This window comes from Mus musculus, chromosome 3 (genome assembly GCF_000001635.26).
Source record: "Mus musculus strain C57BL/6J chromosome 3, GRCm38.p6 C57BL/6J".
Lineage (NCBI taxonomy): Eukaryota > Metazoa > Chordata > Mammalia > Rodentia > Muridae > Mus > Mus musculus.
In genome coordinates, this window is record NC_000069.6 from 156,561,756 (window position 1) to 156,574,482 (window position 12,727).

General features: G+C 41.7%; 1 protein-coding gene across 5 annotated transcripts in view; it reads left to right on the plus strand.

Annotated features, from left to right (window-relative positions):
* The first annotated feature begins 34 nt into the window (after positions 1-34).
* Negr1 (neuronal growth regulator 1) overlaps positions 35-12,727 on the plus strand; it is a 754,675-nt gene continuing 741,982 nt past the window's right edge. For 3 of the 5 annotated variants that reach the window (XM_006501576.3, XM_006501578.3, XM_006501577.2), the window contains exon 1: positions 35-597. In XM_006501576.3, the coding sequence (XP_006501639.1) occupies positions 440-597 (158 nt within the window). In that variant the 5' untranslated portion in view covers positions 35-439. The remainder of the gene's footprint in view (positions 598-12,727) is intronic. The other 2 variants (NM_001039094.3, NM_177274.4) reach the window with 1 other exon arrangement.

Below are 12,727 nucleotides of genomic sequence, written 5' to 3' on the forward strand. Positions count from 1 at the left end.
TGCTACGGAAACGGCCGCTTGGCAACGCGCGCGAGCCCGGGGGCCGCCGGCCGCTGCTGCGCCCCGCGCTGCCTGCGCCGCCTCCCGCGCTCTGCTCGCAGCCTCGCAGGACGGTGTGCGGCCGCCAGGGATTAGCCACGCTCCGGACGCGGCCGGGCGCCCCGAAGGAGGTGGAGCGCGGTGCCAGGGGGCGGGAGGGGAGGGAGGGAAGGCAAGCTGCAGAGGAGCAGAAAGGAGGCGAGGCCGGGGAAAGAGGGAAACTACGCCCGACAACTAGGGAGGGGGCGAGAAAGAGAAGAAACCCACCCACCCACTCAGAAAAAGGAAAAGAGGAAAAAAAATCTCGTGTGGCGCGCCGCCTGGTTATCGGGCAGCCTCGCCAGCAGCAGGGGGTGGGAGCCGACGCTGCCGGAGAGCGAGCAGCCTGGCAGGCACGGACATGGTGCTCCTGGCGCAGGGCGCTTGTTGCTCGAACCAGTGGCTGGCGGCGGTGCTTCTGAGCCTGTGCTCTTGCCTCCCGGCCGGGCAGAGCGTGGACTTCCCTTGGGCGGCCGTGGACAACATGCTGGTGAGGAAAGGTGACACAGCGGTGCTCAGGTAGGGACCGCGCGCCCTCTCTACACTTGCCTCAGTCTGTCTTTCCGTCCCTTTCCCTCTCTGCACCTTGCTTTACACCCAGAGTGAATCCTGCTGTTGCTCACGAGCAAAAACACCACACCTCAGGCTAGCCACGCATGACCCTTCCTGGGCTTCTCGGACCCCGGGGCAGGGGTCTGGCTGGATTAGGGAGAGAGGGAAAAGCGCTTTCCAAGCAGCCCGGGCTTAGGAAGTGTGGGGCTTGAAGGAGGGGCAGGTGCCACTTTGGAGCCAGGTCTCCGCTCTGCTGCCAGCGGTACTCCAGGAGTCTGACAAGTTTACAGGGCTTGTTTCTGCTTCACTCCGTAAGCGACTTTTCTCAACTGCTGGCTCTGTGCTCCATTTATTTTCCCTCTCACTTGAACAGTAAGATCCAAATATTCCATTCAGCTTTTTTCCCCCTCCTGTAGCTGCTTTCCTTCTGTGTTTCCCTCTTCCTCTGTCCCCTATCCCATTTCTCCAACTCCCTCTTCAGTCACCCCTATTGCCTCCAGTCTCTGGTTTACTCCTATGCTATAGTGTTCCCAGTGTTTCCCTCACACCTTAGTTCCTGTCATTCCTTATTCTCCCTGTTTTTCCAGATTTCCCTTTCCACTAATTTCCGGTCCTCACCATAGCCCTTGTCTTCCCCTCCCAGACCATCATCTGTCTCCAGCTTTGCCTCCCATGCACTTTTCTGTCACACCCACACTCAAGGTCCAGTACCATATTCAGATCCCATAAATCTCGATTTTATGAGCACACTCCCTCTCAGCTCTCCCATCCTCTCATACACTGGCACTTCCCTCCTGTGAGAAATGATTCACACTCAGAACCCCCCCCCCCAGTGTTTAAAGGATGCACACTCCACACTCACTCCACACGTGCACCCCCCAACCCCCAACACACACTTCCCTTTCTCTTCTGTCTGTAGTTTTGCCTCTTGTCTTCCCCTATTTTCACTGAGCTGAGCATGAACAGAGTGTTTGTCGGTGAAAGGTCTCCCTAGCCTGTTTTCCTCAGAAGCCACACTACCAAGTATGCCCAGGGGAAGATTTCCTTTCCCATTGGATATAAATTGATGACCAGTCAAGCTTAGCGCTAAACAGGGCTCCCTGCCCTGCCTTGCTCTTCACTTCCCATAGACCCACCTACACTGTCCCCCTGCCTCCCCCCCCCAAAAAAAAAAACCTGGCTTGCTTTGCCAATATCCCTGGAAGATCTTCACTCTCTCCACTGGGTGGTAGTTTGCTTTTGAGTACAGATTACAGGGAGCCAGTATAATACATGCATGTCTAAGGTGGGGAAGAATGCTTATTTATGGTTGAAACAGGCAACGTTTTAAATTTAAGGATGTAGGTTTCAGGCATGACTTAAAGCTTTTTAATTGTTTTTGAGGCCAATTACACAGGACAATTTTAATATATGCTAATACCTTATTTTAAGAATATATTATTCTTGTTAAGTGTCGGAGAACACAAAAGTAATGCATTTCTGCTACAGTATAGAAGAATAACTTTTCATTTTGGACAAGGGTGAGGCGTGCTTTATCATGGAGCAGCTGAGAATTGAATACCTTTTTACTCATGTTCTTAGTTTCTTTGTAAGTTTGATCATCAGCTTTGGAGGCAAGCTCAGTTACAGAAACTGAAATGTGCGTGTGTTTGCAGTAGCAAATGGCTAAAATATGGCAAGCATTACCGTTTTCAGCCTGAAGGATTTGATCTCTCACTCACATTGTGGTGATAAATCTTGGCAATCCCCTTCGTAATGAGCAGTTTAATAAGTGTTACGGTCAACGGAAGTATCTATCGGGAGCCTGCTCTGCTTCCAGGAGACCTTCACTCTGACAGTGTAGATCTCCAGGCTTGTGGGGAGCATTCTTACAGTGCTGAGTTTGGTGTGCTTCTTGCTTGCTTACAGGCTTCAGACCTCATCCTTGTATGACGAACCTCGAGCTTTGTAGCATTTTAGAGAACTCTCGACTCTCGAAACTTCCCAGTGATATTGTCTATATTTTAAATATCGTCTTTGTCACTGGAAGCAAATTCTATCTGCTTTATTCTTTTACATCAATTTTACAATCCTATAGAAATTCTCTAATTATTGAACTTTTTGATCCCCCAAGATCTAGGGACAATTTTATCATTTATTTATAGAAGATTGCATGTTCATTAAAAACTTGACCATTGCTTTCAGTTTCCTGTGACTTCCTCAGCCTCAGGTATTGACTTTGCTCATGGGCTGATACAGGTGGGCTTGGGGAAGAGCAGATGGTGGCCAGCTCAGGGGACACCCTTTCACTGGAAGTAAATCCATCAGGATATATATATTCAATTTATTGCTGATGCTATCCTGTAACTCACTAGAAAAACAAAACTATACCCCACAAACATGTGGCCCATCCTTATCAAAGTGTGTGAATTGAATCCCTAAGAAAGCACTTACCAGGTCGATATGACAATCTACTGTCTTTTTTATTATTATTACAGCACAATCCTTAAAGCATCTCATTGAGAGTAGAGAGATAACTGTTAGCAAGTATCTTGGAGTGCTAAACCCTGGAGGTGCAGACATGCCAGTTAGGGATGGAGGTGCTCCTGACTGTGAATGAAGGGCCAGGTCAAAGGTCAGCTGGTCCACTTCTGTCTTCAAAGTGCCATGGAGTCCAGTGTTTACGAAAAGAATAGCAAACAACCTAAGCCTTCCCTTGAGTGGAGCTGTGACACAAAGGAAACCCATCCTGCCACTTCCTGCTGTCTGTCACCTTGTAAATGGTCACCACTGTTTAGCTCACCTAGAGGAGGTGCAGTGAGTTCCAGGCTATCACTGTGGTTTCAACTCTTAACCTCTGCCTTTTCAGGATGGCAGGCTCTGCAAGGCACACCCTCTGAGCCACTCAGTAGACCTGTGTAGACATTCCAGGCAAAGGATTTAATGATGCATGTATTCAACAGAGTAACTCTTACATGAACTTCGTATTTTAAAAATAGGTGAATTTCTAGAATACACCCTAGGTTTTTAAAAACATATTACCATCCTTTGTATCGATATAGAATTTGATGTTTGCTAAATTTATCTACATTATTCTATTCCTGATAAAATGTGTTGGTTGGTAAATAGGAAGGTGTGTTTTTTTTTTTTTCTCCAGTCTTCATATTGAATTTTGTAGTGTGTAGCAAATCTGAGTCACTGTGCACCTGGTGACAAGGCAGAGGACAATCAAGGCAAGAACTTCATTAGGACCTAGGGCTGCTAGCCCTGAGGAGCTGAGGCACACTATTGAAATTTACATACAAATCAGATGACTTCTTAGTGTTAAGTAAAACACCAATCAATTACTTTATTCTCACTTTACTGGCAAATGCTGTTGAGTAAACAGGTCAAAGATGCCCCATAGTCTTTGTAAACAGTCACAAATATTTGTATCCTCCCTACAACTGCACAATTCTTTGTTCTGCTCATTGTTTTTCCAGACAGGGTTTCTGTCCTGGAAACTGCCTGTCCTGGAACTCACTTTGTAGACTAGGCTATTCTCAAACTCATAGAGACCTCCCTGCCTCTGCCTCCCAGTGCTGGGATTAAAGGAGTATACTATGCCCAACATCTGTATCATTCTTAAACATGTTTCATTTTCAACTCTTTTTTTTTTTTTTTTGCAACCTGTTTATTCATTCAGCCATTCTGCATGGATCTTGTACATTTTCAGCTGATTTGATATGAATTCAAGATAACTTACTCTGTGCTTGTTATGCTTTTAATCAAAGGAAAGAAAGAAAGAAGGAAGGGAAGGAAGGAGGGAAAGTCTTCCTTACAAGTGATACATTCTGTTACTTTAGCAAAATTAGCACAGCCAGCCCTTCTGTGCACTGGGCTTGAGTGTCAGCGATTGAGCAACATGCTAGGTGACTTTTGGGAGAAGGGCAGGTGACACAAATGTACTAGAGAGCATGTTTCTGTGGAGGATGTCTCTGCTGGAACCACATAACCTTGCAAATAGATTTAGAAATGGTGCCTTGAATATTCGTTCCTGTAGGCCAACACATTTGCTGCTTTTATTCTACATTAAGTAGTCTCGACTGAAAAGCATGCTGTTGGTTACAATAAATGATTTATGTATGAGGAAGTGGAACCACCAATAAATAGAACTCAATTAGGTATCCTCAGGGAAGACCATTGGGATGTCTCCTTGTAAGCTGAGTCCCTCCTGTGCTCCAAAGCAACGTGTGCTCCCAGTAAACTCTTCATCAGCATGGAGATCTTCAATTTATAACATTAAGGTATTATTTAAATGCTTATGTGCTGACTTGGTAGAGTTCTTAAAAACATAATTCCAAAGCTCTTAAAGAAGGAAGGTGCCATACTTAGGTTTAATTGTTGACTTAAGCTACCTGAGAAGCGGGATGCTATGAAGTAATTGCCCCCGTCAGATGGGCCTGTAGGGATGTTTGTGGGGGCATTTTACTTGATTGTTAATTGCTATGAGAGGGCTTAGAGCACATCAGGCAGTGCCATCCCGAGGCAAGCGGGCCTGGGGTGTGTAAGGAAGGATGCTGAATGAGCCAGAGGAGATAAACAAGTCAGTAAGCAGCACTCCTCCTTGGTCTGTGCATCAGTGTCTGCCTCTAGCCTTCTGCATGGAGTCCCTGCCCTGATTTCTCTTGTTGACAGACTGCAACCTTCAAGCCAAATAAACCCTTTCTTCTCCTGAGTTGATTTTGGTCAGAGTAAAACCAGGGCAAAAGTGATAATGGATCATAGTGAGTCAGCCTGGGAAAATGAGTCCCTAGCATAGAGCTGAGAAGTGGTGGAGTGGCATGTGTTGCCATGTGTCATGTATGTATGTCATGTGTGATGGGTCATGTGTGGTTATGTGTCATGTGATGTGCCATGTGTGGCAATGTGTCATATGTGGTGATGTGTCATGTGTGTCATATGTTGTGTCATGTGTGGTAATGTGTCATGTGTGGCGTCAAGTGTGGCAATGCTTAGAACTGTTCCATTCCCAGGTATGCTACATGGAATATCAGCTAATAACAATTTATTAATTATAGAACAGTAGAGTGCTTTTAAATATTTCTATATAATTATTTTTGGCCAATCTAATTATTTCAGAAGAATTCAAAATTTCTTTTGGTTGTGTGATTTTTTTGCATATAAGCATATGAGTGAACTTATTTTAAATGTATTTTTAATAATTAAACTGCTCTGTGAAGTAAGAATTAATACTTTAATTTTAAAAATTTATCAAAAATAGTGACAGTATGGTGTGTGTCAGTCATCTATGGCCCTATACCCTCTGCTATTCTGTGTGGGTGAGAAGGAGAGGGTGTGATCCCCCAGGCTTTGTCTTTTTGCATTCCTTGTCTGATATTAGTGGGAAGATGGGAGGTGGAGATGAAGTGAGTGGCCAGGGTATTTCTCTATTTTCTCTCTCCTGAGATTTGAGGCTTTCAGGGGTAGTATTTCCACCCCTCACCCCTCACTCCCGGAGGCAGCTTCCTTTTATGACCACAGCCACCTATACCTTCAACTGGGTCAGTAGTGGTTCCCTCTCATTACTAGTCACTGTGGTGCACCAATCTTCTTAGTGTCTCAAGAGTTCCCTTTCTTTTATAATAAATCCTTACTTGAAACCACCTCTGCTTTAAATACCTAGGACAGTAAATGTTGCTTCTAAATCCCTGGCTGGCTCACAATGAATTCGTGATTTCCTTGACTTTATTTTTTTTTTTGTATTTTACAACAATAATATAGTAATAATAGTAACAATAAATTAATAAAGTGCTAGGGATTGGAACCAGGGCCTCTCCCATGCTAGAAAACACTCTGTACTGCATGTTCGTGGTTAGTTACATGTTAATTATATTTAAATAAATGATTCTTTCATCATCGTGTGTGTGTGTGCTTGTGCGTATGTGTGTGCATGTGTGTGTGAGTGTGTGTGTGTGTGTGTGTGTGTGTGTGTGTATTCTTGAGGGCATGATGCTAAGTCTTCTCCTTTCTCATAGAACTTTGGTATTGGATTATAGATGATTTCATAGATATACCATGTGTTGCATATCAAACAATGAGAACAAGAACTTACTTCCACCAAACTGTAAAAATTTAGAACTTTTCTAACAGCAATCATTATCAAATAAGGTGTTTATTCTTCTCTGCTGGTTATTTTGGAAAAAATTAACATTACTGAAGAAATTAAGTGATAGATTTTAATGTTTTAACAAAATGAACTTTTTGCTCTTCTTTGCTGTATTTAATTTGGAAAAACTGTGGAGTTTTAGGTCTTCGGGCTGGTGTTCAGCAGACCCTGGGATCTGCATTTTATGAGAGCAACACAGAGAAAGTGCAACTTAATGAGTCAGTGAAGGAGAAAGTGAGGGACAGGCCCATTTACAGAGTTAGTGAGGCTTTTTAGGCTTTAGTAACACACTTTCTTTAATGCTCCCCTCTATGTTGGGGAGGCTTTCAGGATTTAGTAACATACTTTCTTTAATGATCCTGGATTTTTATGGTGATGGAAGCAAATGTTTCACTCAGTGAATCTGCAGGTCAACAGAACTCTTTGTCTTAATTAATGTCTGCAAAAATTCTTTGTAGCTTGTATTATCCTCATCAGAAAAACTCTGAATTTTTGTTTTTATTTTCATTTTTTGTTTGCAAATTTTGACTAAATTCTTTTCCCTCCTTCAACATTTCCTATATTCTTCTCACCCCTTGATCTCCCCATAATTTCATGGTCCTTCTCACTTTATATTTAAAACAAGAAAATGCAAACAAAGAAAATCAATAAGACAAAAATACATGAATGAGATAAAACAATAAGCACACCCAAACCCATGCAGACCCTTGTGTATGGCTAGCTAGTCCTGGGCAAGTACAGGGCCTTTCCTGGAGAGTGGGTGATATACCCACTGCCACTCTATAGAAGAAAACCCAACCGGTATCAATTTCCCTTATCCAACCGGTATCAATTAAAAATAGCTTCTTGGTGGTAGGATTTTGAGTCTGGTTTCTTTTCTCAGATCTGGAATTATTCTGGTTTGAATTAGTGCAGGTCTTGGGTGTGCTGCCATAGTCTGTGAGTTCCTGTTGTGTCTGAAAGACACTGTTTCCTTTGTGTCATCCATCATCTTTTAGAATGTTTCTGCCTCCTCTTCTGAATATGTCCCTGAGCCTTGAGGGATGGGCTTTGAAGAAGACATTCATTTAGGAGGTATTCCAAAATGTCCCACACTCACACACTTTCCAGTCATGGGTCTCATCTATTAAAAGAAGATTTTTTTAATGAGGGCTGAGTGAGGACCTGATTTATAGGTAGAGCAGAATGTCATTGGGAATTATTTTATTCATTCATTCATTCATTCATTCATTCAGCTGAATGTTAGTGTTAGGTTTCCCCCAGGCCCATGACTTACCTAGGGTCAAGTTCTTGGCCTTGATAGCAGTTACAGGTATGAGTTCCATCTCAGGAATGGGCCTTAAATTTAAAGAGTGGTTGGTTACCCCCATAACATCTGCAGCACTTTTGTAACAGACTGTCTTGCAGAATGCTCACTGCTGTAGCTTTCAAGGTTTGTGGCTGTGTGGTATGATTATATTTCCCCTCCAGTAGCATACATAATACCTTGTAGTACCATGAGCACTAGTCAGGAAGGGTGATGGAAACTTCTACAGTGGTACTGTTTCTCACAAGACCTTTATCATTAGTTATCCCTCCACACATTCCTTTTATTACCTGTTCTTCCCATTGCTTCCCCATTTAATCCTCTCGTTCTAGTTCCTTCTTTATCTCTTTAAATTGCTAAATTCTCTATTGCTTTCCTTGGAAGACCTGTCATCCACACTGATTCTTCATTAGCTACCTAGCCTATGTGGTTATTCAGATTGAAACACTTGTATCTAAATCTTAAAAGCTAAAACAGTTCTGAGTGATAAAAGTACTGCTGAGTTATCAATGTCCCAGATATTGAGCTGTACTACAGAGCTGTAATAATAAAGACATCACAGTATTGGCACAAATCATACCTGTTAATCAAAAGGATAGAAATGAAGACACAGATATAAATCCACACACACATGTAGACACTAGAAATAGGACAGCCTCTTCAACCAGTGGTGCTGGTCAAACAAGGTGACTGAATATAGAAGAATGCAAATATATCCATATTTACTACCCTGCACAAATCTCAACTCCAAGCATCAACATAAATCTGGATAGCTCCTGAATTTGACAGAAGAGAAAATTAGGAATAGCCTTAAACTCATTGGCACAAGGAAGAGCTTTCTGAGCAGAAGACCAAGACCACAGGCACAAAGAAACAACAAGTAACAAATGCAACCTCATGAAATTGAGCAACTTTAGTACAGCAAAGGATGACATTATTGAAGCAAAATGTCATCCTACAGAACAGTAAAATCTATTTAGCAATAACACACCAGATAGAGGACTAGTATCTAGAATATATAAAGAACTAAGAAACTGAACATCCAAATATCAAGTACTCAGTTAAAAAACAAGGTATAAAACTAAATAGAGTTTAAAAAAGAAAAAAAATAGGGAGAGAGAGAGAGAGAGAGAGAGAGAGAGAGAGAGAGAGAGAGAAATTCAAATGGCAGAGAAGCACTTAAAGAAACTTCAACATTCTTCTTAGCCATCAGGAAAATGTAAATCAAAACTACTTTGAGATTTCATCTTACAACAGTCAGAATGCCCAAGATCAATAAAACAAATGACAGCCCAGACAGGTGAGGATGTGGACCAAGAGGAAGGGAACACACATCCATTGCTGGTGGGAGAGCACACATGTACAACCACTATGGAAAATACTGTGTGATTCATCAGAAAGATGAGAATTAATCTACCTCGACATCCAGCTATATCACCCTCAGACATATACCCAAACAATGCTTTGCCCTACACCAGAGACACTTCATTTCTCAAATTCATTGATGCTGTCTGTATTCTGATAGCCAGAAACTGTAAAGATGCTAGATGTCTGTCAAGTGATGAATTGATAATAAATATGTGGTTCATTTACAAAATGGAATATTTTCTAGCTGTTAAGAAAAATGAAATCTGGGGCTGGAGAGATGGTTCAGTGGTTAAGAGCACAGACTTTTCTTCTAGAGGTTCTGAGTTTAATTCCCAGCAACCATATGGTGGCTCACAACCATCTGTAATTGGATATGATGCCCTCTTCTGGAGTGTCTGAGGAGAGGACAGCTACAGTGTACTCACCTACATAAAATAAAGAAGTCTTTAAAAAGAAAAGAAATAGAAAAATGAAATTCACAGCAAAATGGATGAAACTAGAAAAAATGATTGTGAATAAGGTAAGCCAGGTCCAGAAAAACAAGTATTGCAATTTTCTCTTATAAGCTGATGTTAACTTTTAAAATTAAGAATCCTTAAAATAATTTATTGTTATCAGTTACTAGAGTTTGTACATGTTTTGATCATATTCACTTTCATTCCATAACTCTTCTTAGATCCAACCCTCTTTGATACACCCCTAACTTTGTGTCTTTTTTTGTCCTTTTTCTCAAGGCATCAAGAGCAGTTTATGCTGCCAAAATATTCCTATCTTCCTTTCTGCCTTATCTTCCACTGGGGCATGGTTAAATTTCCAGAGGTTGCATCTTTCAGAGCACGGACTCTCTTCCCCTGAAAGCTAACAATGCCCAATGTCTCTCAGGTTAGAGGTGGCACTGTGTACCTAACTTCTACATTCATGGTGGGACTTGGTCTGACTGAGGCTTGCAGTGAATTCTGTGTAGTCACTATTAGATCATATACGCAATTGCCTTGCTGTGTGGAGAAGATGGTGTTTTCGTGTAGTCATCTGTCACTTCTTGTTCTTACACTTTTTTTTCCCTTCTTCTGCCATGACCCCTGACCCTTTGGAGGAAGATTATATATGATCCATATAGGACTGTACATTTTATAATATCTTATTCTTGGTCAGTTGTTGGTTAGTTACAACCTATTGCAAATAGAAACTTCTCTGATGAGAGTCTAGATATGCACTGATCTATGAGTATAATAACCTGTTAAGAGTTGACTTGATACTATGCCCATTAAACAAAATAATAGTAGATCCAACCCTCACCTAGGACCTAGCCACAGGTTCTTGGCTTAGTAATGGTGACAGGTATGGGTTTCATGTTGTGGAGTGAGCCTTAAATCCAATAAGAAAGTGACTGGTTTTGTCCAATGTGTATGTGCCTCTAGTGCTCCAATGGCAAGTCTTTCTGAGCAGGTCATAACTGGAGCTTGCTGGCTTCACATCCAGGTGACATATTGTTCTTTATCTCTCCTGTAGCATATATACCACCTTCCATAAATATCTTTAAATTGCAAGGAAAAGTGTACTAGAGGGTTGTGAAGAAAAGTGAGTGAAATTGCTTACCATATATTTCAGATAAAATGCCCAATGTAAGATACATAGCAAGACATTTTACATAATAACAAATCATTTTATTAAAGTTGACTGTATATTTATGTATTTATATGTGTATGTGCTGTCAAGACTTAACATGCATTTTCTAAGGTGCATTTCAGTAGACAAAAATCTTAAATTACAAAGTTCTAGTTGCTAAGATTTTAAGCTGTATCTCTAATCTGAAGAAGACCCATGGTTTCAAGTGACCAAGGAAGGCATCCTTATCCTCACAGTACACCACAGCTATGACAAGAACTCCCTTCACACACACACACACACACACACACACACACACCACCACCACCACCACCACCACCACCACCACCACCACCACCACCACCACCACACATCACACCACACAGATGGCAAGAAATCTTCAGAGTCATGTGTCATTTTTAGAATTTAATTATTTTATTTATTATGATCACCATCATCAGTCATTATTTGTTTTTTTGACTCAACTCATAGAACCTTCTCTTCCTTCCCCACAAGGCAACAATGAAATGAAATTAGTGGACACAGCAGAAACACAGAAAATTGACCATTGCAATTGATGACCAGTTCTCAGTTGTGAAAAGCATCTATGCACCACTCCTCAAAGACCAGTATTTGTACTACCCTAGCTGTCTCTTAGAGGTAGGGTCATAGCTCTTTGTAAACCACAGGCAGTGATAGGAGGTGATAGAGCTTTCGTGTGGTCACAGGCTTTGATTATGATGCCAAGGGGTTATCTATCAGCATTGTGCCTTCCAATCCACATCAAGTTCTGCATCCTGACAGAGAACCTTTGATGTTCTCCAGCATCCAGCTGGCAAGGGAATTGGTCTTAATCACTTTCTCTGAAAGCCGGAGAGAGGGAAGAAGGGGCTTGGCAGTGTTGGTAACATTAAGTGTTGTGCTTTTGAAAGGATGCCAGCACATTGTACTTTCCAAATAGCTAGTAAATTTGCTCAATTTAAGGGAGATTTTTTTTAACCCTACTCAGTCCAGAACTAAATTGTTCTTTGTGGAATTTCACTGATTCTTCAAATGTATGTCCAGTTCTCAAAGTTGAGTGTGTGTGTGTGTGTGTGTGTGTGTGTGTGTGTGTGTGTGTGTGTATTTCCATGTTGTATGTTTGTTTTGTTTTAAAAACGAAAACATTTAGTTGTACACACTGCTTTGAACCATTTACAGATTCTGGTTCATTACAACTTCATGGGAAAGGGCCCTGTCTTAGAAAACCCTTTTGTATTTGTGCTTCAGTTTTGAATTTAATCATAGTGAAAAGGCTTAAAAGATATTATTTAGAACTCTATAAATAGTTTATATTCCAAAGAATAGTCATAGTAATTGAAGGCTGGCCTGGACCTCATGAACATATTATCTCCTTTTACCAATTCCCCTCGCTTGGCAGCTGTCGTAACAAAGTGGAAATAGAAAAACACTCTTCAGTCAGCTTCTCCCTGTGTCTTCCTTCTTGTTCCATTGTGAACTCTAATCCCAGGACTGTTAGGACAAGTCAAGTGGTCTTGGTGAAATAGGGTGAGGTCTTGGATTTGCTTCAAGTTGCCAGGGCTAAAGAAAGACCTAGGGTCCAGCAGGAGGAAAAATGAACTTGACCTTGAATGGCATCACCAGAGCTGGTGATGACTTCACATATGTCTGTCCGAACATTTTCCTGGTTT